We start from the raw sequence: 24593 nt of genomic DNA on the forward strand, positions 1-24593 counted from the left end.
TCAGACCGCTTATGTGAAGCTGCCGTATTCGTTCCAACATCTCCCATGGCCATTGTAAAGGTGGAGAACTGTTATCTTCAGTGATGAGTCACGTTACATGCTGCGACATCCTGACGAAGGAGCACATGTATATTGATATCTCATACAGTGGCAGGACAGATCTCATACAGGTGCAGGGCTATTTGACAGCTCCACATTACTGTGACGACATCATCAGGCCTCATGTCCTTCCTTTCATGAACTGCCAGAACGTCATTTTTCAGCATGATAACTGGATGGTCATGTGCAACAGCTTGACCCTCAGCCACAGACGTTACCTGCTCTGTTTGTGGCCTTGAGGGAAGAGTACCAACTCATTCCCAGGCACTTCATCCGGAATCTGGTCCAGTCTATGGGACGCCGATGCCAAGCAACCATTGATGCTAACGGTGGCTAAACAAGATACTGACTGCTCTGCGATCTTGACCTTGGAACATTTGTCATTTGTGACGTGCAGTTTCTTGCAGCATTGGACCATTAATGTTCATTCAGGTTTTCTTCATGACTGCCCTGCAATACTGAACCTTAAGTGTATAAATTGATAACAATTTTCAGCTATGCATTTCTTTTTCTGAGTAGTATACATTTGCACAGGACTATGAACTCATTCGATCATAATTCTAATAAGCTTATCTGTTGAATTGACAATAGCTAAACAACACAGTTGTGCATGAAAATGTTGTGCATGAAAGTTTACTAACAATCTTTCAACCACAGACACAAGGTATACACAAAATTTGGCATCAGGGGAGTCTCATGCTAATATTCTTACTACCTGCTCGTACTTGTTGGTATAAACCTGAACCAATTTAGCTGAGCATCAACCTCTAACTGGTACACATATTACCTAAGCACTGGGTGTAAACTTGCATACTGTGCATATTGTATGGTTGAACATCAACCTGGATCTGAAAGCTGAGACTAAGCATCAGTCCTTGCCATTACTGCATGATGTAATACTGCACACACTGTTATCCCAGCCCTGCTTGAAACATACTTTCAACTGAGCACCTGTCCTACTAACCCAAGCACTGGATGTAAACTACTAAAATTTTAGCATTATTGAGAATCAACTTAGATTTGAAGCTTAGACTGAGCATCAGTTCTAAATATTTCCTGCCTTATGTTACATTGCATATACTACTATCCGTACCTGGGTTTGAACATTACTTAGACTGAGCATCGGTCTTATTAACCCCAGCATTGGGTGCTGTCAGTTCATTATAGCTGCCATTTAGGTGGTCGACACCCTGAATGATGTGGGGGAAGAAATATCCCATTGATCTTTAGGATATTTGACAGCCACAATGATCAGGAATAACCTTGCTATAACGGAGAATATCCCCAATATGAGGTGTACACAATAAAACAGACTTATAACACCATTTAAACTATAGGTGAGGTGTACATGATAAACAGACTTGTAACCCACCATTCAAACTATTGGGTAAGGAACATGAGGTATACGCTACAAACAGAGAGTAGTATATACAATGGTGGTACGAGATCAAAAGCCGCTGTAAAGCCTTATTTCTGTTTAACAGGTCTATCATGAGGTTGTGAGATTGCATCATCCTTCATGGTCCAAATCATCACTTCCCGGTCACACGATTGTGTTGATCTCAGCGAAACAATTTATTGTCAGTTAATAGTTTCATATTAAATGTTGATTTCTGAAATTCTCATCGTGTTTAACTTAACTTTCATCTCGCTGTGTTTCGCGTGTGCTGGATATTATTTTATTAGAATTAAGAATCATTTGTTATATTATACAATGGAGTGCAACAAACTGCTTGAACAAATGGTGGCGGATGAGCCTGTAAAGATGGGTGGGGTCCAAAAATGAACATTTCATTAAAACACTGATCAGAAAGTGTCAGGAATGGTCCATGGTAGGGATGACGTGGCTGGATACCATGTTGTCGGAGTACTAGTCTTCTGTACATGGTCTGTCGACTAATCCTGTAACCCACTGCTGCTACGGCCATGGACGTCACTGTGATGGAGCAGTTCCTAAGGTGTAATAACCAGATGTAATGGTCTTCATGGGGGCGTAGTCATTTGTTAGGCCTTCTGCTTTTGGGCCTGTCTGAAGTCTGACATAACTGCTGCATTAAGCTGTTGACAGCTGCTCCATGTTGCACCATTCCTATGTCTCTCTCTCTCTCTCTCTCTTGATGGCCGTCAAACGTGGCATTCCTTTGTGTTCTTTTTGTAGCTCTGATCTCAGTGTGTATGCTCAGCTGTTCATATGCATGTGCAAAAGTGCTAGAGAAAGTGCTAGAGAAAAAGATTTCTCTTTCACAAAATTTACGTTGTTTGCTGGAAGTGATAAAGTGCTCCCAGTATTTTCTATCCAATATGCTGTATTTGGAATGTGCAATATGCACTGCCATGTTTTCATACTCAAAATGCCACATAGAAAAAAATATTTTGAAAAATGGTTGGTATCGTTTCTTTTTGGACACTAGTTTATAACAAATATGACACCTGCTCTGTATCGTTGTCAGCTTGTACTTACGTGAAAACCAAGGCAAGAAATGCAGCACTGAGTGGTACTTCTGTATACACAGAAAGGGTCTCAAGAACGTACTACACATGCTCTGTATGTGGTGTTGGAGTGAAAGGCCATTACTGTTTATGTAAAACCCACGGGGTGGACATGGTCCGAAACCATCTTATTTACGAGAAGAAAAAAGATTATTTGAATGAACGTAAACATCTCCTCAAAATAAAGATTTTAAAAAAGATTTTATGCGTTTTTTATTTTTCATTTTGGCTTGGTAGAGTTACCTAACTTCCATAACCAGACTTCCAATTAGAGATGGTTTTGCATCTACTTATAACAATGAGTATTGTTCAAGAGCTTAAAGAGATTGCAAAAGAATGTGGTGTAGTCGATTACTCCTGACTGAGGAAGCCACATCTATTGAGATTACTTGACAAACAACCCACTCCCACTCCCACTCCCACTCCCACTGTGAAACAACTCAAAACCCAAGCAAAAGAACTGGGGCTGGCGGGTTATTCCCACCTGAAGAAAGCCAAGCTAGTCGAACTGTTGCACCAGCAGAGAGTAGTCACACAGTTTGTGAGAGAGGGAGTACCAGGGCTGGATTCTTTCGATTTATCAACCTCAGAACATGGGGAACTCTTACATTTCTTATACTGAGACCTAGCTGCTTCTATGTTCAGCAATTGAAATTCTGACAAATCAGAGCATAACAAACAATGATCTACAAGGGTACAGGGGGTCCCCATAAAAGAAGCTAATCAAATAGAGTGAGGGTCTAGATCTGACATAAATTTCTGACATTGAATACATTCACTTTTTGCCACAGCTGAATAGAAAACTGAGTGAAAAGTCTGACAAAATAGGCAATAATTTGTAAAAAATACAGTTGTCACAAGGGTCAATGTCAACATCACTAACCAACAAGAGAAGGATTGTTGGAGACTGTTGATAGAAGAAATTTTCAATCTTGTGTACATGTGTACTGTAGACTATACAGAAAAATTGTGAAGTTTTTCAAACAACAATGGTGTGACTATCAGTTAGGAGGGAGGCATGCCACTAGGGGTGACTATGATTTAGCATTAAATTTTCATTGTATTTTCTATATGTGCCTGTGGGACCACAGAATAAAGGCAACCATAATCCACAGGTAATATTTTCACTCTAATTACAAACACTTTTTATGATGAAAAAGTGCAAGACAAAAAGGTTAATTTTTGTGTACACTTCCCCTTTCATGCAGCATATGATATGAGACATCCTTCCTACCTTTTCTTGTCTGGAGTACAACAAACTGATCAGCTGCAGAATAACATCATGATTGCCAATAGCCACCATCATGGCTCGATGTTTTTCGTGGACAGCAACATTGCTGAGAGCAGCAATACAATAATACTGGATCTCTTCATCTGGAGAATGTAGCATCTCCACCAGCACTGGTAGTGCTCCCTGAGATACAAGCTTGATACGATTACAATCTACAACAAAAACAAAAATCAACACATCATAAAAACAAAATAAACATGAAATCACTGAGGACAAGGAAAGACTTCGGTAATTTGTTTAGCTTGTTGAAAAACGTGGACACGTTATTGACAGTTGGGTTATTCTCACTATTTAATAAATTACATACTGAATTGCAAAACAACAGCTTTCACTGTAATGATATGCATTTGGATTCTGTAGTGGTAACCAGAGCTACGTTCAATTGCACATCAGAGACATGTCTTGACAGTACCAAACTTTATTCCGCACTCCCCATACAGGCCATGCTGTCGCACAATACTTGTCACACAACACATTATTAACAATACACTACAGACCCCATCAATTCAAGGGCCATGATGTCAAATGTACTAATTTCCAAATATATTATCCATTACAGACTGCCTCATTATCACATAAGCATTAATTCATTACCATATTAATCCATATGTAATTATTTACCTTTTTCCTACAAGCCATCACAGCTGAATAAACTGTACATGTATTGAACATGTAAAATAAAGTCCACACAATATTTCAAAAGCTATGGGTCTCATGTTCACGGGCTCTGAAGCCACTATGCACATTGTAGTATAAATTTCATAATTAAGTATGTTCACTACTGTTTTCTTAACTGATTTGAAAGATGACAGTACTAAAAATGATTTTTTTTTTACTAGAGGTCCCATGATCTACCTTGCTAAGATACATGGACTCTCCACAACTATCATGTTACCATTAGAAACCTTTAACAGTGACTACTATAGTGGCTTGCCTTCATATCGCCTACACCTCATATTGCCTGCATTAATTATAATGACCAGTTCTACCATCCCTACCATAATAATGGGTATTACCCAACTGGTTCATAACATAAAACAAACAGCTCTTGTACACTGTCTGTGTGGCATGACATATTCATCTACTAACACTCAGGTTATCTGCTTTTTTGATCAACCAGACACAGAGCTAAGTTGGTTTTGCCAGTTCCTGATTCCAGAGCCAACATCAACCTTTTTCACTGCTCCTAAACAAGACCAAGCAGACTATGTTAGGTTATTAGATTGTTGAAGGACACTGATAGTGCCAGGAGTGGTGTAGAACTCTAGCCTGAGAGAAAGAATTTGAATTGGTTGTCATCACTGCTGTGAGTGAGATCTTCCCTGGCTGTTCTCTTTGGGGTTGGTTTTCCATTATGGCCAAGCTTTGTGATGTCAAGTTACTGACAAGGGTCTTGTGCGAGAATACACATGAACAATTCTGCAGCTGCATCCACTACTGACATTGGATCAAGTCCAAGATGCTTGGATTGAATATATGGAGCAAGGTCCATATGGTCAACACATTTCTATATTTAGCAACTATGTTACAAATACCTAGGTAGAAGATGACACCCAATTTCACTGTATTACCTGGAACCAGCATGACAACTGTGGGTCTTGCGCCAACAACCAGCTGGAGGTGTTTCACAATGGACTAAAGAAGAGAATGCCTTGGTGACATCCCAACATTTCAGTGTTCATCAAGCAAATCAAGAAGACTGAGACAGCAGATAAACTGTCTAGATGACAGACAGGTCTTGGTGGTGCTGTAAAATGTCATGTCTGTATTGACAAGGACAGAGATGCACAAATTGAGAGAGTAAAACTTCACCTTGCAACTGGACGAAAACTGATGCTGTTGGAAATACAGTGAAATTACAATATTTGTTCTGTGACTGAATTATGCATCACTATTGATGGTAGTGTTGGTGATTGACTTATGTGACTGATCATTGTGATGATATTGCATTTTGACTCGTTGAATATATATTATTAAAGTATAAATCATCATTGCAAGACTTTATTTTCCTTAATGGAAGAATACCTCATTAGTGGAAGAGTCTAATTTCTAAAGGTATAACACTGTAGCCAGGCGTGATGTGTTATGTCCAGCCACTGGGCTGCTAGTCAGAACAGAAGCAGCTCTTGATGAATGATGAAATCTATTTTCTTGGAGGTTTGGGAGGAAGGCTAAAACGATAGAACCTCCCTCTTGTAAGAGTTCATGCAGAATGCATAAGGAGGGCAGGTGAGGAAGTAAGTTCTGGCCAGAGGACCAAAAAGCCAATCAAAAGACAGGTAGAATCTGACATATGTCACAGAAAGTCAGATGCTAGAAAGTTATATTAGGTGGTGGAAGTTTCTAAAAATAGAGAAATCCAGGTGAAGCTGGAGACATCAGAGGCTGCTAAGGGTATTGAAGACTGAATGTGTTAGTGGGCTGACATATAATGAAAACAGCATGAAATGACAATGACGATGACAATGACTATGTGTGTGTGTCTGTGTGTGTGTGCATGCATGTGAGCATATGCATGTGCATGTGTGTATATATGGATGTGATGAAACTGTGGGGGATTATGAGAGGATGGTACTTGTGCGGCTATCTCAATCAGAGCTATATCCACCACCCTGCTACACAAGCATTTACATGAAGTGCAGTCAGTGCTAAATTTGTTTTGATGAGGATGTAGGCGAAATGAGGTGTAGGCGATATGAGGTGTAGGCAATAGGTGGTGAGGCCATTATTGCTTCAAGCATCAAGTGTTTTCACAAACCTATTGGGTGTTTTCATATTTTAGGCCCAAGATACTCTGTGTGGACATAAATCATCATTAACTGAAAATAGTAACAGTAAATTGTATCACTCTTATTCTACCTCACACACTTTCAACCCAAGAAAGATTTTCATACATGGTACAAGTGTATCCTTTTCTTAAATATGAAGATGGAAAGACCATACATCGTTCCTTAACACAAATGAAATCTGGATAATGAATATTTCCATTGTGACAAAAGTAACTTTGGATATGAAAATATATATCAGTCATATTTTGTTTTATTTTCAAAATTCTAATTGTATATTTAGTAATAATTTGTTATATTTTCAAAATTCTAATTGTCATGATATAAGTCTACACTTTCATTGCTCATTCCTTTCAGTCAGCACACTCTTGGTTTTGAGCCAGATATTCATCATCCAATGATTCATCTAAAATAACATGAATTTCTTGCATTTTCCATAGGAAGAGTCATAAGTTTTTGAAGGAAGTGCAAAAATAGAAAGGGATCAATTCAGTCACGTTTCTGAATGAACTTTCGCACCACAAGCATCTCTCAAAAAACATTTTCAGCTCCAGAAAAGAGCACTTCGACCAATTTCAGTCTAAGTCAAACCTGTTGCCATGAAAACACAAAAACAATATTTTATACAAAATTTTTACACCACTAGACCAATCTATGTGTCAAAGTTAGGTATAGAAATAGGGAATGGTTTTAGAGTTCTGCTTTGGCAAAGAGCTCTTCCACCAATTTCAGTCTAAGTCAAACTTGTTGCCATGGATATGCAAAAATTACAAAACTATCAAAAGGTGATGGTACAGAACTACACTAATCTATAGCTATGTGTCAAGTTTAGTGAAGAAATTGGGAACATTCCTGTTCAGGAAAAGAGCACCACTATCATCAATTTCAGTCTAAGTCAAACTTGTTGCCAAGGAAACGACAAAATTATTTTATTCAGAAAACCCAAATGACCAAAAGGCACCAGTTGCAAGTGTGTACATATACTACACCACAGTTGATGCTAAAAATTCTAGATATGTACACATTGAATGTTACAACGTTGACACCACAGGTACCGGGTACCGTTTGAGACTCCAAGCAAAGATAAATGATAACGAGACAAATGGGCCAAAAAGGGATCAAAGTACATCCAGCGCACCCTGCAACAATAATTATTGCTTGACATGGGACAAATCACTTTAAGATAAAGGGAGGGTTCAGCGAGTGAGGTGAGTGAGTTTAGTTTTACACTGCACTCAGCAATATTCCAGCTATATGGCAGGGGTCTGTAAGTAATCAAGTCTGGACCAGACAATCCAGTGATCAACAGCATGAGCAACGATCTGTGCAACTGGGAACTGATGACCAAGTAAGCAAGTCCGGCCACCCGATTCCATTAGTCGCCTCTTACGACAAGCATTGTCACCTCTTATGGCAAGCATGTGTTGCTGAAGACCTGTTCTACCTATTCTATCTTCATGGATCCAGTGAACACGAAACGCAATGAGAATGAGAATCCTTGTCTATACAGAACTTTTGACAGCTCACACAATTATTCTGGTACATAGTGACACATGCATAAAGTAACAAGGTTGAGGCACGGAAACGTGCTGGAAAATTTTACCAGGTCAGAAAAGTAACAAAATACACAAAACTACCCAGTATAAGGCAATATTGTCCAAGGACCAATGTGATAAACACAAATCCGCTGTCGATTGAAGTGCACTAGAATTGAGAAACACAGCTGATTAACTCATCAAGCCTGAGAGCCACTTCGCTGCTCAGCACCTGGAACCCCGTGCTGATTGCCTGGCTCGCTGTTATTTACGTCTGATATCCCTGGCAGGTTACGGATATTACAGGAAACTGTCTCATCATACAAACAAGTCCTGAATGTTTAATTGTTTAATTGTGCAGTAAAGATATATGTTTAAAGAAAGCAGGAGTGAATACAGATCACATATGTAGCTTTTTACGTAATTTTATTGCACTTTCTCTTGTTCACCTTCGGTGGCGTGTACATATGTATTTTCTTAAGATAAGTATGTAAGACACGAGACATATACTCAAACAAATTGTCCCTCTAATATCATTATGAGAGGTTAATTTGTACAAAACATCTATGTCAATGGCAGTAGAGAAGAATTTACTTACATCCTTAATAATCTTCTATAAAAGAAGCGTTTTCGCTGATACATTGCTAGTGTGTACTGAATATTTAAAGGAAAGTACTGTTAAGCATACTGTTGGAGCATATTCACAGTTTGTCACCTTGGTTCATCTAGATTTAATGTAGAAAATATACGTTATCATACGAACATACATCTACACATATTGCATAATATTATTCCTTGCACATACATAAGACAAAGGGTCATGGGATAGGGCTTCATCAAAGTTCCTGAATAGAATGTTTTGTCTTTCAGCTGTTCAATATTGTGGCTGATTTGTTATCTAGACCAATCGTATCATGAGATACCTGTCACAGAGGAAATGACAGGTGATAGGGCATGGGCTAAATTTCTGAAGAGCATGTTTGGTCACTGGACAGCTTGGATACAGATTTATTATTAGATTGTTGACCAATTGATATGCTTGACTTTGGCTTTATCAACTCTAGCTATCATGAAAAAGTTTGCGAATCGTGAACATACATAACCGTAAGGATGCATGAAATGTACACACAGGACTAACAAGCACTTTGGCGAGTTTATTTTTCCTTAAAGCGCTGAAATTATTATTACCCTGGATAACCCAATCCTACCACTGAGTAGAGATAGTATTTATTTGCATATTCATTTTGGTCACACTACTTGAACATCAAACATAATGGCTTGCTGAACATTTAACTCATTAAGGCCGAGAGCCGCATATATGCGGCAAATTAATTAGCTTCTCACAGCGAGAGCCGCATATTGGGGGTTATGAAAAGCACAACTCATTCAGCGAGAGCCGCGTATTGGGGGTTTTACATTTTAAATTCGTACATTACCTATAATTTCAATCAATTTAACAGTAATGATCAAAGATTAGCCTTTCTTACGAGAGAGATTACTTTCTGTGTTAATCAGAAGAAGTATTAATGTGTTTTGATAACAATTGCTTGCAATGTCGGGGGCTTATACAGGCAAATGAACACATGTCTGCGAGAAAAGGGATTATGAGATGTTGTTACTGGAGGTACGTGTTTGTTACTCGTCATTGGGAGTGAATACTAAGATACTATGTTTGCACATTGATTGAATTAACGGTGACAAGGTTACGAAACCTTCTTCTAAATTAAATCATTCATTCATTCATTGTAATAGTTCATATAATGAATCGTAGACATAAATAGCAATACTGTATTACACTCATGTTCGTGTTGATTTGAAATAAACCAAGTTACTAATTTAGACCTAATTCATTTGCGACTATTGATTTTTAAAGTTGACAATAATACATAATCGAATATGAAGTGATAACTCTTGCATCTACTCATAATATACATATGTAGTACACATAAACCATACAAAGGTAACTGGGGTATTTTGTTCAAGCTGTTTCATGCTGATTTGAAATGTGATTTTTCAATGCAATTTACATAAGCATTGTGTAAGAAACGTTTGTATTTGATCTCTGTAATTATCTTATCCTGTGTAATGATCACGTGTATCAGATCCATCCTCAATAAAAGGAGGAGAATGTATCAGTTACGGAATTGATGCATATAATCATTCAATTAGACAACACTAAATATATGAACACCTCTTTCAACCTCAAAATAACAGCCTCTGGTCGAATGCATGTCCAGGTAAACTTTTGTCCTGTGACAAGTGTAAAACAAACTTATGCGCTGTTATATCATTGGACAACCTGTTTTGTGGAGTCACGCCCATTGCCAATCTTTTGAACCTCGATTGCTTTCAAAACAAATATAAGTATGCCCATCTTCATAAATATTTGGGGAGATTCAACTTCAAGTGTATACATCACAATAAATCAGTATCGTGTTACTTTTTTGAATTCTATAATACATGTACTTGAATTATGATATTTATTAATAACAATGTACAGATTATATTGAAATGTTCAGTAAGCCATTACGTTTGATGTACAAGTAGTGTGCGCAAAAAGTATACGCAAATAAATACTATCTCTACTCAATGATTGGATTGGGTTATCCAGGGTAAAAATAATCGGATTGTAGCGCTTTGAGCGCTTAGAAAAAAAATAAACTCGTCAAAGTGCTTGTTAGTCCTAAGTGTACATTTCAGGCATCCTTACGATTATGTATGTTCACAATACACAAAGTTTTTCATGATAGCTAGAGTTGATAAAGGCGAAATCTAGCAATAGATCTAACCAATAGTCAATCTGTATCCAAGCTGTCTAGTGACCGAACGTACTCTTCAGAAATTTAGCCCACGCCCCATCACCTGTCATTTCCAATGTGACAGGTATCTCATGATACGATTGGTCATAGATAACAAATCAGGGAGTATATTGAACAGTTAAGATACAAAACATCCTATTCGGGAACTTTGATGACGCCCATCCCATGACCCTTTGTCTTATGTATGTGCAAGGAATAGCATTATACAATATGTATGCATGTATGTTCGTATATTTTCTGCGTTAAATCTAGATGAACCAAAGCGACAAACTGAATCTGTTATATGTAAGTCACAGACTAGCTTATGAGTACTTTCCTTAAAATATTCAGTATACAATAGCAATGTATCAGCAAAAACGCTTCTTTCATAGATTATTATGCATGTGCATAAATTTGTCTTTACTGCCATTGACATAGATGTTTTGAACAATTTAATCTCTCACAATGATATGAGAGGGACATCATCTGGTTTAAGTATGTCTTACATACAATGAAACAGACTGGCAAACGTTGAGACATCAAATGCAGATGTTCAAGCTGTGATGTGTTTTTGTGCATTGACTGTTTTGAGGCCTACCATAAAGACTTGTTCCAAGGACAATAATGCTTTATGCACTAGTTGTGTTGTACAAATGGTACGGTATACCATTCTTGTCAGTTGTTGGGCACAATGTGTGAAGCCCGTGCAATACTGCTGGAATATAGCTAAAATCAGCGTAAAACTAAATTCACTCATTCTTGTCAATTGTTGCATTTCAGTCGTTATTCTGTTACATGTCCAAAATACTAAGACATGTGTGTTCACCATCTGAGAACGAATACACTCATCATAGTGTCAGTCTACTCCCATATGTCTTATGTGTTTCTTTCATACATCATTACAGTAACTGATGTTATGTTTACAATACACAAATTGTTGCATGATAGTTGATACAGCCATAACACAACATAGCCATTGGTCAACGATAAAGCCAATAATCAATCTCTACCCTATCACTTTGAGTGTCCAAACGTGCTCTTCAGAAATTTAGGCCACGCCCCATCACTTTGCCCTTCCTATGTGACAGGTTCTCACGATACGATTGGTCAGAATATCAGCCAATATAATGAGTAAGTGAGATATAATGCGTTACATTCGGGATATTTTATCCCTTCACATGACGGGAAGCTTTGTTTAGCATCGAGTACTGATAAATGTATGTATGTGTATGAATGGTGATGTATGTTTGCAGCGTTAAGTTAAGATGAACAAAGTGACAAACTATAAATCTCTATATGTTCCATGTTACTTACACACCTATTGATGCTTTCCTTGAAATAGTCAGTAAGCACGAGCAATGTATTGGCAAAAAATCTAGACGATTATAATACAAGACCCCCCCTCTTTTTAAACTCTATTATAAATATTATATTATAATTCAGTCCATACGATGAGAGAGACAGGAGGAATTTGTATATTTGTTCATCTCGTACGTACAAGGACCGCGTAGGTGTTGATAAAAATACAGCACACACTGGCAAAGGGGTATGAGAGACACAGGTAATAAATTACATGAAATGCTGTAATATACAGTATGGTTCAAAATTATTGAGAATAGCTACAGCATTTCATATTATTAAACGAGAACAAATCAGATAAAATTGAATGTATTGTGAAAGTGAACTGACCTTTTCATGTTGTGTAGGTAACAATTTAATATTTTATCAAGTCTCCTTGAGCTTCACGGCACAGTCTAAGACGGGTAGGCATACTTCCTATCAGAGAGGTTAGTGTCTCGTGAGTTATGCTGTCCCAGTATCGGACCACTTCTCTCTTCATGTCTTCAATTTTTGTCAACCCCTTTTGATTCACACATTCCTTCATCATCCCCCAAATGTTCTCAATGGGATTAAGTCAGGACTATATGCAGGAAATGGTAATGCAGTCACATTTTTCTCCTGAAACCACTGCTTGGCATGTTTTGCGATGTGTTTAGGATCATTATCTTGCTGCAAAATCCAGTCATTTCCATAAAACACATGTGCACTTGGAAGGAGAAAATTATCTAATATGTTAGTGTAGCGTTGACTTGTCAGATTTCCCTCAAACACACACAGCGGGGTCGTTCCTAATAAGGATATCCCTCCCCAAACATGAAACTTTGGGCTGTACTTAGGTCGTTGATACAACGGTGCTGACGCAGACTTTGTCCATATTTTCACATTATTGGGATATACCCATATTGAGCTTTCATCAGTAAAAATCACATTTTCCCAGTCAAAGTTTGCATGTGCCAAACACCACTCAACACGCCTGTCTTTATGTTCTTGTTTCATGAGAGGAGAAGGAATTCCAGTCTTTTTCTCCCATCCAAGATCAATCAAATTTCTTCTAACTGTAGATTTTGATACAACTGTTGATCCCCTTTCTATCATTTCATACCTGATGTTGGAGATGCTTGCCCTTTGCTTTTTAGACGCTAAAATTCCCAACCGGACGCGATCTGAGAAGTCCAATTTTCTGGGCCTCCCTGCTCCTTTCTGGTGCCCAAAATCCTTTCCCTCTTTAAAATTCTTCCTAATCCTATACACAGTAGAAAGAGGAGTTCCTGTTCTCTCTGCCAATGTATTTACATCATCAATTCCTTGATTACACAACTCAAAAATCAACCTTCTTTTATCTTCAGCAGACATTATTGACAGTGCTGAGGAAAATGACGTCTGCTACAAATTCAGGGGAGGTAACTCTAATTGTACTATACTGAGTAGGCCAAGATGAGTTACCTCCTTTATACCATTACTTAGTTTTAAGTATCAGTGAATCAGTTGAGGTGTTAGGATAGCTCAAAGTAAGAAGAAAAATTCTCAATAATTATGAACCAGACTATATGTATTCACATCAGCCTCTTTCTCATTTACATCTTTACGACACAATTAAATAATCAGTACTTGTTTGTGAGACTAGACAGTTTCCTGTCATACCCGAGACCTGCCAGGGAAATCAGGCATGATTAGCACTAATTAGCCTCGTCGCAGCAATCAGGCAGTCAGCGAGGGGTGCCAGGTGTTGGGCAGTGGAGCGGCTCCAGGGCTTAATGAGTTAAACATAATCTGCACTTTGTTATGAATGAATATCCTAATTAAAGTACATGTATTTTAGAATTAAAAAGTGACATAAAACTGATTTATTATAATGTGTACACTTACAGTTGAATCCCCCAAATATTTATGAAGATGGGCATGCCTATATTTATATTGAATGCAAACGAGGTTCAGAAAATGGGTGCGACTCCATAAAACAGGTTGTCCAACAGTATAACAGCGCATTAGTTTGTTTTTGTAACAGGGAGTTACACTCTCGGTTTATAATGATGTTTTATTGTTAATTTGAATGTTAATTAAAATAATTTTGTACATTGTAATTTACATGAGTTAGGAAGTGTATATGAATTTTGTGTTATAAATATAAAAGAAATTGTACATGAGGACAGGGAGCGCAGATAGTGAGGGATTTAGGTAGTTAATTGATTGTCCGAATTCAGTTGACATCGGGCAGTATTATAAGCTTTGGGATTATGTCTGTATCAGTAAAGACAGAGTACGTGATTATGGGAAGAGGGGATACAAGCGAAGAGTTGTTAAAAGGGATAAGGGGTGATGTAGTGAGGGATCAGTAGGACCAACTGACATGGGAACCGAGATACAAATTGTGGTTCTTTTCATTTCTATAAGCCTTGATAGTTTATCAAGACTTAAGAAGTAGGTGTAGAGGTGGACAAATAAAAGGACAGTCCAGCGATGTGTCATGTTTTTACAATTGTAGGTTGATAGATTATAGACTTTGACGTTAGGGGGAACTGGGATAAAACTAGGGGGAAAAGTTACATTCGGGGAGACGGTTTGCGGGGCTAAGTGAGACGGTCAGAGGTCGCTGCACTCCCGATGTTTCAGGTTTGCTTACAGTAGGTTTGTAAAGCACCTGAACAGTCTTCAATATAACCGTTGATGAAAACTATAATAAACCACTAGACGATCTACGAGAGACTCGTCTGTTTGTTCCCCAGTCTTGATGAGAGGCAAGCTTGAAATTTTCTGGTGCCGTGACCCGGATTTGGAAGAGAAACTTCACAAGTGGGACAGGAACACAACCAGGAGAAAATATCTCAAGGTAAGCTCAACCATTCATTTTAGATTTGTTCGCTGGCTAGTAAATTTAGTATGGGCATAGACTAATAATATAGGATAGTTAAGTGTACAGGGAAAGAACGCTTATTCAAAAAAGGTAACACTGGGATTAGTATGAGCAAAAGGCTTATCCCGAAAACATTCAAGGAACGGGTAATTTGCGAAATAAGGGTGAGTGCAGAGGCATTAGAGAAAGATTTAGGAAAACGAATAGAACAATCACTTGATCTCCGTTCCTGGATTGCATATCAGAAAATAGACAGAACTTACAAGGAGAAAAACGCCCCCGAACATATAATACAGGCATATTTTACATTGAAAGAACGAAGGGAGCAGGAGGAACAACAGGCTTTAGAGGAGCTATAAAGGAAAGAAATAACAGAAGAAAAAGGGAAATAAGACAATTTAGGCACGGAAGGAAAAAATTAAGTTGGATTTAGAAAGTTAAAATATACATCGGAGTATCAAAAATGGCGGAAGGAAATGAAAGAGTACCAGATCTACCTGCCGATCTGGTGGCATCACATTTGACAAGGGTGGAAAAAGCAATTCAAGCTCAGGGACTGCCTCAACAGGTTAGAAATTTTTCAGGGGAAGGCTATAAACGTTTTACTGATTGGATTAAGGAGGTGGAGAAGGCCTGCATTTCGGTTAGCGCTCCAGATACAGCTAAATGTACCTTAGCTATTCAAACTGCAGTAGAGCCCGCTGCAGACTTTTAGTTAGGAAAATGAGGGAAACTCCCCACATTACCTGGATTCAGCTGAAGACAGCGTTGAAAGACAGATTTATTGATTTGAACGATATACAATAAGCACAACAAAAAGTGAAGAAACTCAAACAAAATTCTGGGGAGGTTATACAAGGATATTCGGATAGACTTCAGTCATTAGCAGATGAATGTTACACAGAAGAGGAACTGCAATCGGCCATTGTCCAGGAAATCTTAACAGACGTATTTATAGATGGACTTAGGGATGATCATATTGCCCGAAGGTTAATAAGGGAATGGCCAACTAACTTGAAGGATGCAATTAAGAAGGCTGCATATGCATACAAACAGCAAACTGCCCGAACCTACAATTTAAGAAGGCATAGGGAGGAAACTCCCATGGAAATCGATTCATTAGGCAGACATGCTAAGTATGAAACCTTAGAGAAACAAACTGAGATACTGACAGGACGGAAGGAAGAATTGGCAGAAAGAATAGATAGGTTATTATCTTTAAATGCAACTCAGTCTATGACCGGAACGCCAGGGCACATATTTGCAACTAGGAACGAAACCACTGATCAGGGTAAACCAATGGGACCAATAAATCCGCCGTTTTGTCGAAACAACATAGGCGCGCCCTGGCAATCTATCCCACAAAGAGCAAGGTACCAGAATACCTGGCCTTGACCACCTAATCAAACGCGGCCTAAACAATCTAGTCAACCACCACCACAATATCAGTGGGCTCCAGATGGGTCACCTATATGTGCATACTGTGGGGTAGTAGGACACACAAGGAGAAGGTGCAGGCAGCGGTACCAGAATATGCCATCGCGGGGAACTGAAAAACTTGAGTGATAAGTGCCATGCTCACTCAAGGGCAGAAACTACGGCAGCTGAAGCAACTGAGAAAGAATTTGGTGGATTATCTACAGTTTTAGGAATAGGACATTTAGAGATAGAGGCTTTAGTACATACTGGAACGGATATAAGTGTAATTGATAAAGAGGTTTTTGAGAAAATACCTAAGAAATGGATTTCAGAGTACAATACAGACCCAGGCGCATTAGTGTCAATGGTAGGTGTATCAGGGAAAAGATTAAATGTAGTAGCGAAAGCCAAAATTGAAATCAAGATAGGAAGGGCAAGATTTTATTGTGAAAGTGCAAATCATCAAAAATCTCAGGAAGAAAATGATTTTAGGAAACGATTTTTTAACAAAATTCGGGGCAATGACAGATTTTAATATGAAAACTTTGGCTGTAAATGGGGAAATCGCGATATTAAAACCTGAAGGTAGGAAGGTAGATGAGAACCAATTGTACCTAGCCAGAGCACAAAAGGCCTTGCATATCGCCCTAGCTCAGTAACTTAAGAGTTACATGTACAATTGGAAAAGGGATTACTAACCCATGTGTTGTAGTGTTACCATTGGATAATGCTACATTTTTAAAAAATCAGCCAGGACTTCTAATGGCCAGTGCTATAGATCATCCAAGGAATGGAAAAATAACTGTAGAAGTGGTCAATGAGACTGGGCGAGCCTACAGAATTAAGAAGCAACAGGTAGTGGCCGTGGCAGAAGGTGTATCTGAAAGGAACATACAGTCGATAGAAGAAGTAGTTGAGATAGGCAAGGATGAATCCTTATTACAGAAAGGAACCAACCAAACGGGGAAGACTGAGGAAATAGACAGATTGAAGAAAATAGAACTAAGTCATATACCCCCAGGTCAAAGATATGTATTACGTAAGTTGTTAAAAGCAAACTCAGAGTTATTTGCAGAGACAGACCTAGAACTGGGAAGAACAGATATTATCAAGGCAAAATTAGACACCGGTGACCATCCTCCATTTAGGCAAAAACCCTACTGGGTACCTTTAAACCAACGACATGAGCTAGAGAAGAAAATACATGATTTATTAGACGCCGGAATCATTAGACCGTCCACCAGCGAATATGCATCCCCAGTAGTACTTGTGCAGCAACCAAACAAGCCACTCAGGGTATGCATAGACATAAGGTTATTGAACCGTCAGTTAAGACAGAATAGCTATCCCCTACCCCATATGGAAGATGTAATAGCAGATTTGGGAGGAGCTAAATATTTTTCAGTTTTGGATTTGAAGAGCGGGTACTTTCAAATAGAATTAGAGGAAGAATCAAAAGCTAAAACGGCTTTTATCACCAGATATGGGTTATATGAGTTTAACAGACTACCGTTTGGCATTTCTACTGCTCCTTCAATATTTCAGAACTTAATGGACAAGGTTATGGCCGGAGCTCTTAATCAGTACGTTAAGGCATTCATAGATGACATTTTGGTGTATTCAAAGACATTTGAAGAACATTTGAAACATTTAGAGGATGTGTTCACTCGGCTGAGGAAGGCAGGACTAAGGTTAAAAACCTCCAAATGTGAATTTCTTAAGAAAGAAATTAAGTATCTAGGACATGAAATTTCAAAAGAAGGGATAAAGCCTGATTCAGAGAAAATAGAGGTAATACAGAAACTACAACAACCAGAGACAGTCAAGCAAATTAGGTCTTTCATAGGGTGTTTGTCCTTTTACCGGAAATTTATACCAAACTTTTCGGAGGTAGCTCAGCCATTAACGGCAATGACGAGGAAAAATGCAAAATTCGACTGGACTGAACAGGCGAATGCAGCCTTTGAAGAGCTAAAGTATAGACTGACAGTAGCCCCGGTATTGGCGTACGCAGATCCAACCAAATCCTATAAATTATGCACGGATGCGTCTCTTCATGCTGTGGGTGGTATTTTGACCCAAGACTTCGATGAAGGGGAACGGGTGATACAATATGTATCGCATCAGTTAAGTCCTAGACAACAGAAATGGCCATGTATTGAGAGGGAAGCATATGCCATTATCTATAATGTCATAAAGCTAAGGCACTATTTAGTGGGGGCGAAATTCACGATCTTTACTGACCACAAACCACTGAGATCATTATTCACAGCAAAAATGAAAAACCCAAGAATACAAAGATGGGCAATTATATTGGACGAAATGAATTGTGAGATAAAACACACCCCAGGAAAGGATAACACTCATGTCTATCAGCTATCTCGCCTGACGGCAACAGAGCCTTACAAAGCTGATGACATAGATAAACAAATATATGTGGTTGACACAGACAAACAAAACTATCAAGTGACAGGGTTAGAAGAATCTAGTGATCAGGAGGAGAGGGGAGCCAAGCTAGATGGGAAATTGGGGGTTACAAATCCTAGGAAGATGCAAAAACAAGACCCTGAACTGAGAGAAATTAGAAGGAAATTGAAGGTTGGCATATCTGATAAATCAACAGAGGATTATGTGTTACTAGAAGGTGTTTTGTATCACATAAGTCGGCCAATCAAGAATGATAAAAATCCTTCGCTACAATTGACTCTACCTTGTAAAATGTCTACAGTGATTTTGGAAGGAATACATGATAATGTATATGGTGGGCACACTGGTGTAGACAAGACATATGATAAGATAAGAAGTAGATATTATTGGCCAGGTATGTACAAGAATGTAGTCAATTTTGTAGGAAAATGTGACAAATGCAACGCAAAGAAACTACGAAGGCAGAAAGTGCTTATGCAGGATATGCCACAGCCAGAGTATCCTTATGAGATCATAGGCATAGATATTTGTGGCGATTTTCCGTTGAGTGACAGTGGAAATAGGTATATGCTTACTATCATAGATCACTTTAGCGGATGACCAGAAGTAGTATCCATACCTGACAAGAAAGCAGAAACAGTGGCCAGAGTGCTATTAGAAGAGATAATACCAAGGCATGCGTGCCCAAAAAGGATTATATCAGACAGAGGGACTGAATTCTGTAATGAAGTGATTTCTCAGATCACAAGTCAATTGAATATTAACCACATTAGAACTTCTGCCTACCATCTGGCCTCTAATGGGAAAACAGGGAGATTTCACAGATTTTTGAAGGACACAATGAGTAAATTTGTGAATAGGAAGCAGACAGATTGGGACAGATATATAGCTCCTATACTGATGGCATACCGTACTTCAGTGAATGAGAGCTCAAAGTTTACTCCATACTTTTTAATGTATGGGAGAGATCCTTTGATACCCATGGACACACTCTTAGAACCACAATTAAAATATGTAGGTGAAGAATATGTTCCTACAGTGTAAACAGCGGCTAAATAGCACTTATTCAGAAGTCAAGGAAAATATGGAAGAGAATAGGCAGAAAAACAAAATTCAGTTTGTGAAACGGACTAAGGCATGTGAGTTTGATAGAACAACTCCTGTGGGAGTCGGGGCAAAACTTACGTCAAAATGGAAGCCCTACTATAGAATAATTGAACAGGTTTCGCCAGTGAATTTTAGTATAAGGCACCAGCTTTCGGGGAAAACAAGACTAGTACACGCAGAGAATATAAGGGAGACGCACCCTGATAATACATGGGATGAGGAGCAGGAGCAGTATAAACAGGTTTTAAGTAAGACTAAGGCTAAGGGCAATAAGAAACAAGTACCGTTGGGGAAGAGAATTCAACCTATGTGAAGAGCTAAGTTGAACGTACCTAACATAGGGGACATCAGGGAGCATGAAATGGGGGGAACGAAACTGCAAGGTTACGACTCGGGAGACGAAAGTATGGATATTGATCCTGAGGAAGATTACGACCAAACGACAAGTGTTTATGATACACCTGTACTTGGTCAAGGACCTCTTGATATGAACGATGCTGACGCAGATGAACAAAGGACGAATGATGACGACGAACTTGAACTTGGTAGTGACAGTTCGTACGATACAGAGGACGAGTTGCCGCTCGTACATTGGTCAGCCATTACACCTACTGACGGGACGCTACACATAGATGATCCTAGGTCCAGTAGGGAAGGTCTGAAGAGGAGGGTGGTCTCATCACCTCTTACCGAACGTAGATGGAAAAAGGGCAATAACAGACACGGATTCTTCAGACGAAACCGATATAGAGTTACTAGATTCGGAGAATGTTTCTGAAACTCAGAACTCTGGACTAACCAGTAAACTGATGAGACTGATAGGCCTTTGGTAAAGGTGCTAAGAAAAGACAACTCACGTTTCAATTTAGAATGCATAAGTTGACGGAGTAGGGATCCGAGTGACTAGTATGTTTAGTCAGAAGGATTAGGGTATGATTTAGCGAGGATGCTATCACACCGAGACAAATGAATTACTGGTTATGTTGTGTATACATATATAGTAGGGTGGAAACAGATATAATTGGGGGAATGTATATATAATACTATGTACTTGCAATAACTGTATATAATGACGTTTTAGCAAGAAGTGATATTGTGGAAACGTTTATATTACGGATGGGAGGAGGGCATGTCTTAGTTCTACTCGTATCAGTGCTATTAATATTGATGCTGACTGCACGGCAAGGGAAAACAATGACAGGGGTAAAATTTGTGCATCTAAACTATGTGTACGCTTCGTACAGTACGTGGCTAGTATCGTTTACTGTGGACTTACGACCCTACGATCGACAGCTGGATAAAATCAGTGACAACATAATCATTTTTAAAAACACAGTGAATGAGTTACAAATCCCTGAGGGCAAATACGAAGGTATAACTGAGCACGTTCACAGAAATATTAATACTTTATTAGCTAAGGAGAGTCAAGAGATTATGGATAAATATAACAAGTTTAGAAGTGTTTACGCTAGATTGCGAACTATTACAACGAGTCAGAAGGTTAGGAGACAAAAACGAAGGTTATTGAATGTGGGTGGATTTTTATCCCAATTGTTTGGTACAGCAAGTCAGGATGATATGGACAAAGTCAGACAAAATATGAATTCCTCGAAGGAGAGCCAGGAGAAGGTTATTCATGTTTTGGAACACAGTTTAACTATATTAAATGTTACGAACACGAATGTCCAAGTTAATCGCGCAATTATAAAAAGGATCGGAAATGTTACTGTAGATATGTCGACGAAGATTTATGATTTGTATGATAAAATTAGTTCAGGGTTGAGACCCATATTATCTTATACGGAAACAGTAGGACAAATTCACGCTATGTTTCATTTGTTCGATAACGCCGTAAGTGCTCTAGGTGACGCCATACAAGAAATGTTTAGGCAAGTACAACATTGTTTACGAGGTCACAAAGAGCATTAATTCCAGAACATGCATTAAAGCGGGCTTTACTTAATCTCAAACGGAAGTTACCACCAAATCTCAAGTTACCCTATGTAGTTAGCAAGGAGAATTTGCAAAGGTATTATCAAAACATTAAGACGACTCTGATGCCTGACCGAAATGCATTCCATGTGATAATGGTAATACCTCTACTTCAAGTATCTACGTATTTTGAATTATATAAGATGGTAATGGTGCCAACTCCAGACTCGTCGGGAAATGAAACTTATGCTTTTGTAACTGAGACTTCGTTTTTGGCTATATCACCGGATAAAGGAAAATATACTCAATAAGATAAAACCAAAGTAGAGATGTGCATACAACAAGATATTACTTATTGCCCACTAATATCAGCTACGTATGTAACTAATACCATGCCGAACTGTCTTGTTTCCCTGTTTCTACAAAAGGTTGCAGATATTCGGAAGAATTGTAAGACAGATATTCAGAAGTCACAAAATTTTCCTGTTGTAAAATTGTTAACGAATGGACAATGGTTAATTTATACGAAAGATAGTCTTGATATGGAATTGGCCTGTTTGCCTCCTGATTCAGATTCGTCTACTATCATTGAAGTAAAACCAGGGGCCAGTGTAATTGAAATTCCTATCAGGTGCGCTGCTCACACTACTTATTTTAGTTTACCCGTTCACTTGAGGCCTGTATCCCAATATAAAGTGAGACCAAGTTTACATAAAGAACTAAATCTTAGACTGTATGCTAATTCTACTCCCAAACCGGTATACCGTTTCGCTACTACTACACTGACCCAAAAAAGAAACGCATAGCTGAAATCTCATTTTTAAAGTAGAGTTTTTCGGAAAATATGGAATGGAACGACAATTAATGTAAATATTAAGTGTTTTTATAGTCAATACAACCAAAACAGACAAACAAACACAACCTCTGGTGATTATTCGCCACACCACAGCACCTTGAAAACGCTTTGTATAATCTGCACGTGGGAAAATCTGAAAGCATTATGCACGTGCAAATGCAGGATCTCAATCTTGATTATGATGGCTATAAAAGGGGACAGGTCCTGTTGCGATTCATTCTTCGAATTTCTTTCTATGCGACGCGAAAAATGCCAAGGTTAAATGAAGAAAACAGAAATAGAGCCATTGGACGTCTGGAAGCTGGGGAAAGTCAGTCATCAGTTGCCAGACGTCTGAATGTGAGGCAGAGCACGATTTCCCGTCTCTGGCAACGATACACGCAACACAACTCGACCAGAGACCGTCCAAGGAGTGGGAGACCAAGGGTGACAACTCCAGCACAAGACCGCTACATCCGGGTGCTTCATCTGCGTAATCGGGCCGTCGCTGCTACGTATACCGCTGATCACGTTCCTGGGCTGCGTAGAGTCTCTCCACAAACCATCAGGAATCGCCTAAGAGAGCATGGAATTCGACCTATGCGACCTCATGCAGGACCTGTTCTGCATCCCCATCACCGTCGTGCACGTCTTCAGTGGTGCAGGAACGTTCGGGCATGGAACCTCTTGAATTGGAGGAGGATCTGGTTCAGCGATGAGTCACGTTTTCTGCTGTACAGACATGATGGAAGGATGCGTGTTTACAGACGTCGAAATGAGAGATATGCTCGACAGTGCGTTCGTGAGGTCAACAGACACGGTGGTGGAGGTGTAATGATGTGGGGAGGCATATCTATGAACGGCAGGACACAGTTGGTGCATGTGCAAGGGAATCTCAATGCTGTACGCTACCGGGATGAAATTCTGAACCGTCATGTTGTTCCTACAATTGACGCTAGAAGGGAAATTTTCCAGCACGACAATGCAAGACCGCACACAGCACGCATTACCATGGATTTCCTTGCCAACAACAACATTACAGTTCTTCCATGGCCCTCAAAATCGCCGGATTTGAACCCAATTGAACATTTATGGGACCAATTGGGTAAACGGTTACGACGTCGACAGCCGCAGCCACAGACACGTCTACAGTTGGTGAATGCGTTGCGAGATGAGTGGAGAAGAATCCCACAAAGGCGGATACGACGTCTTATACAGTCAATGCCCAGGCGATGCAGAGCAGTGATTGATGCCCGTGGTGGTCACACCAGATACTGACTTTCTTACTATGCCATGGAAAATAGAGACGCTTAATACCACTGTGAATGATTGTATATGTCTTGACACACATTTGTTAATACCCGTGTGAATTATCATTGCTCAAGTTCCATTACTTTTTGTGCAATTTAAGTTAATAACTCATCTCTCATAACATTGGATTTTCACCTATGCGTTTCTTTTTTGGGCCAGTGTACTACAAAAAGACCTATATTATATAATTCATGGGAAGAACCGGAAACTGATGACTTTGATCAGTTGATGGATGAATTAGACGATGCTAAAAACGATATAGGATTTGAAGATTATGATGGGAAATCCCAGTCATCTAGTTTAGGGGTTTGGTATAGTGTTACTGGGATCTGTGTGGTAACAGTGATCATACTTATATCTATATTAATATA

General features: G+C 39.0%; 1 protein-coding gene across 1 annotated transcript in view; it reads right to left on the minus strand.

Moving 5' to 3' along the window:
* The window catches only part of LOC137278139 (uncharacterized), a 421511-nt gene that overhangs the window by 205816 nt on the left and 191102 nt on the right, over nucleotides 1-24593 (minus strand). The window contains exon 7 of the mRNA XM_067810311.1: nucleotides 3824-4032. Within this exon, the coding sequence (XP_067666412.1) occupies nucleotides 3824-4032 (209 nt within the window). The remainder of the gene's footprint in view (nucleotides 1-3823; nucleotides 4033-24593) is intronic.

The sequence above is a fragment of the Haliotis asinina genome, chromosome 3, assembly GCF_037392515.1.
Source record: "Haliotis asinina isolate JCU_RB_2024 chromosome 3, JCU_Hal_asi_v2, whole genome shotgun sequence".
Lineage (NCBI taxonomy): Eukaryota > Metazoa > Mollusca > Gastropoda > Lepetellida > Haliotidae > Haliotis > Haliotis asinina.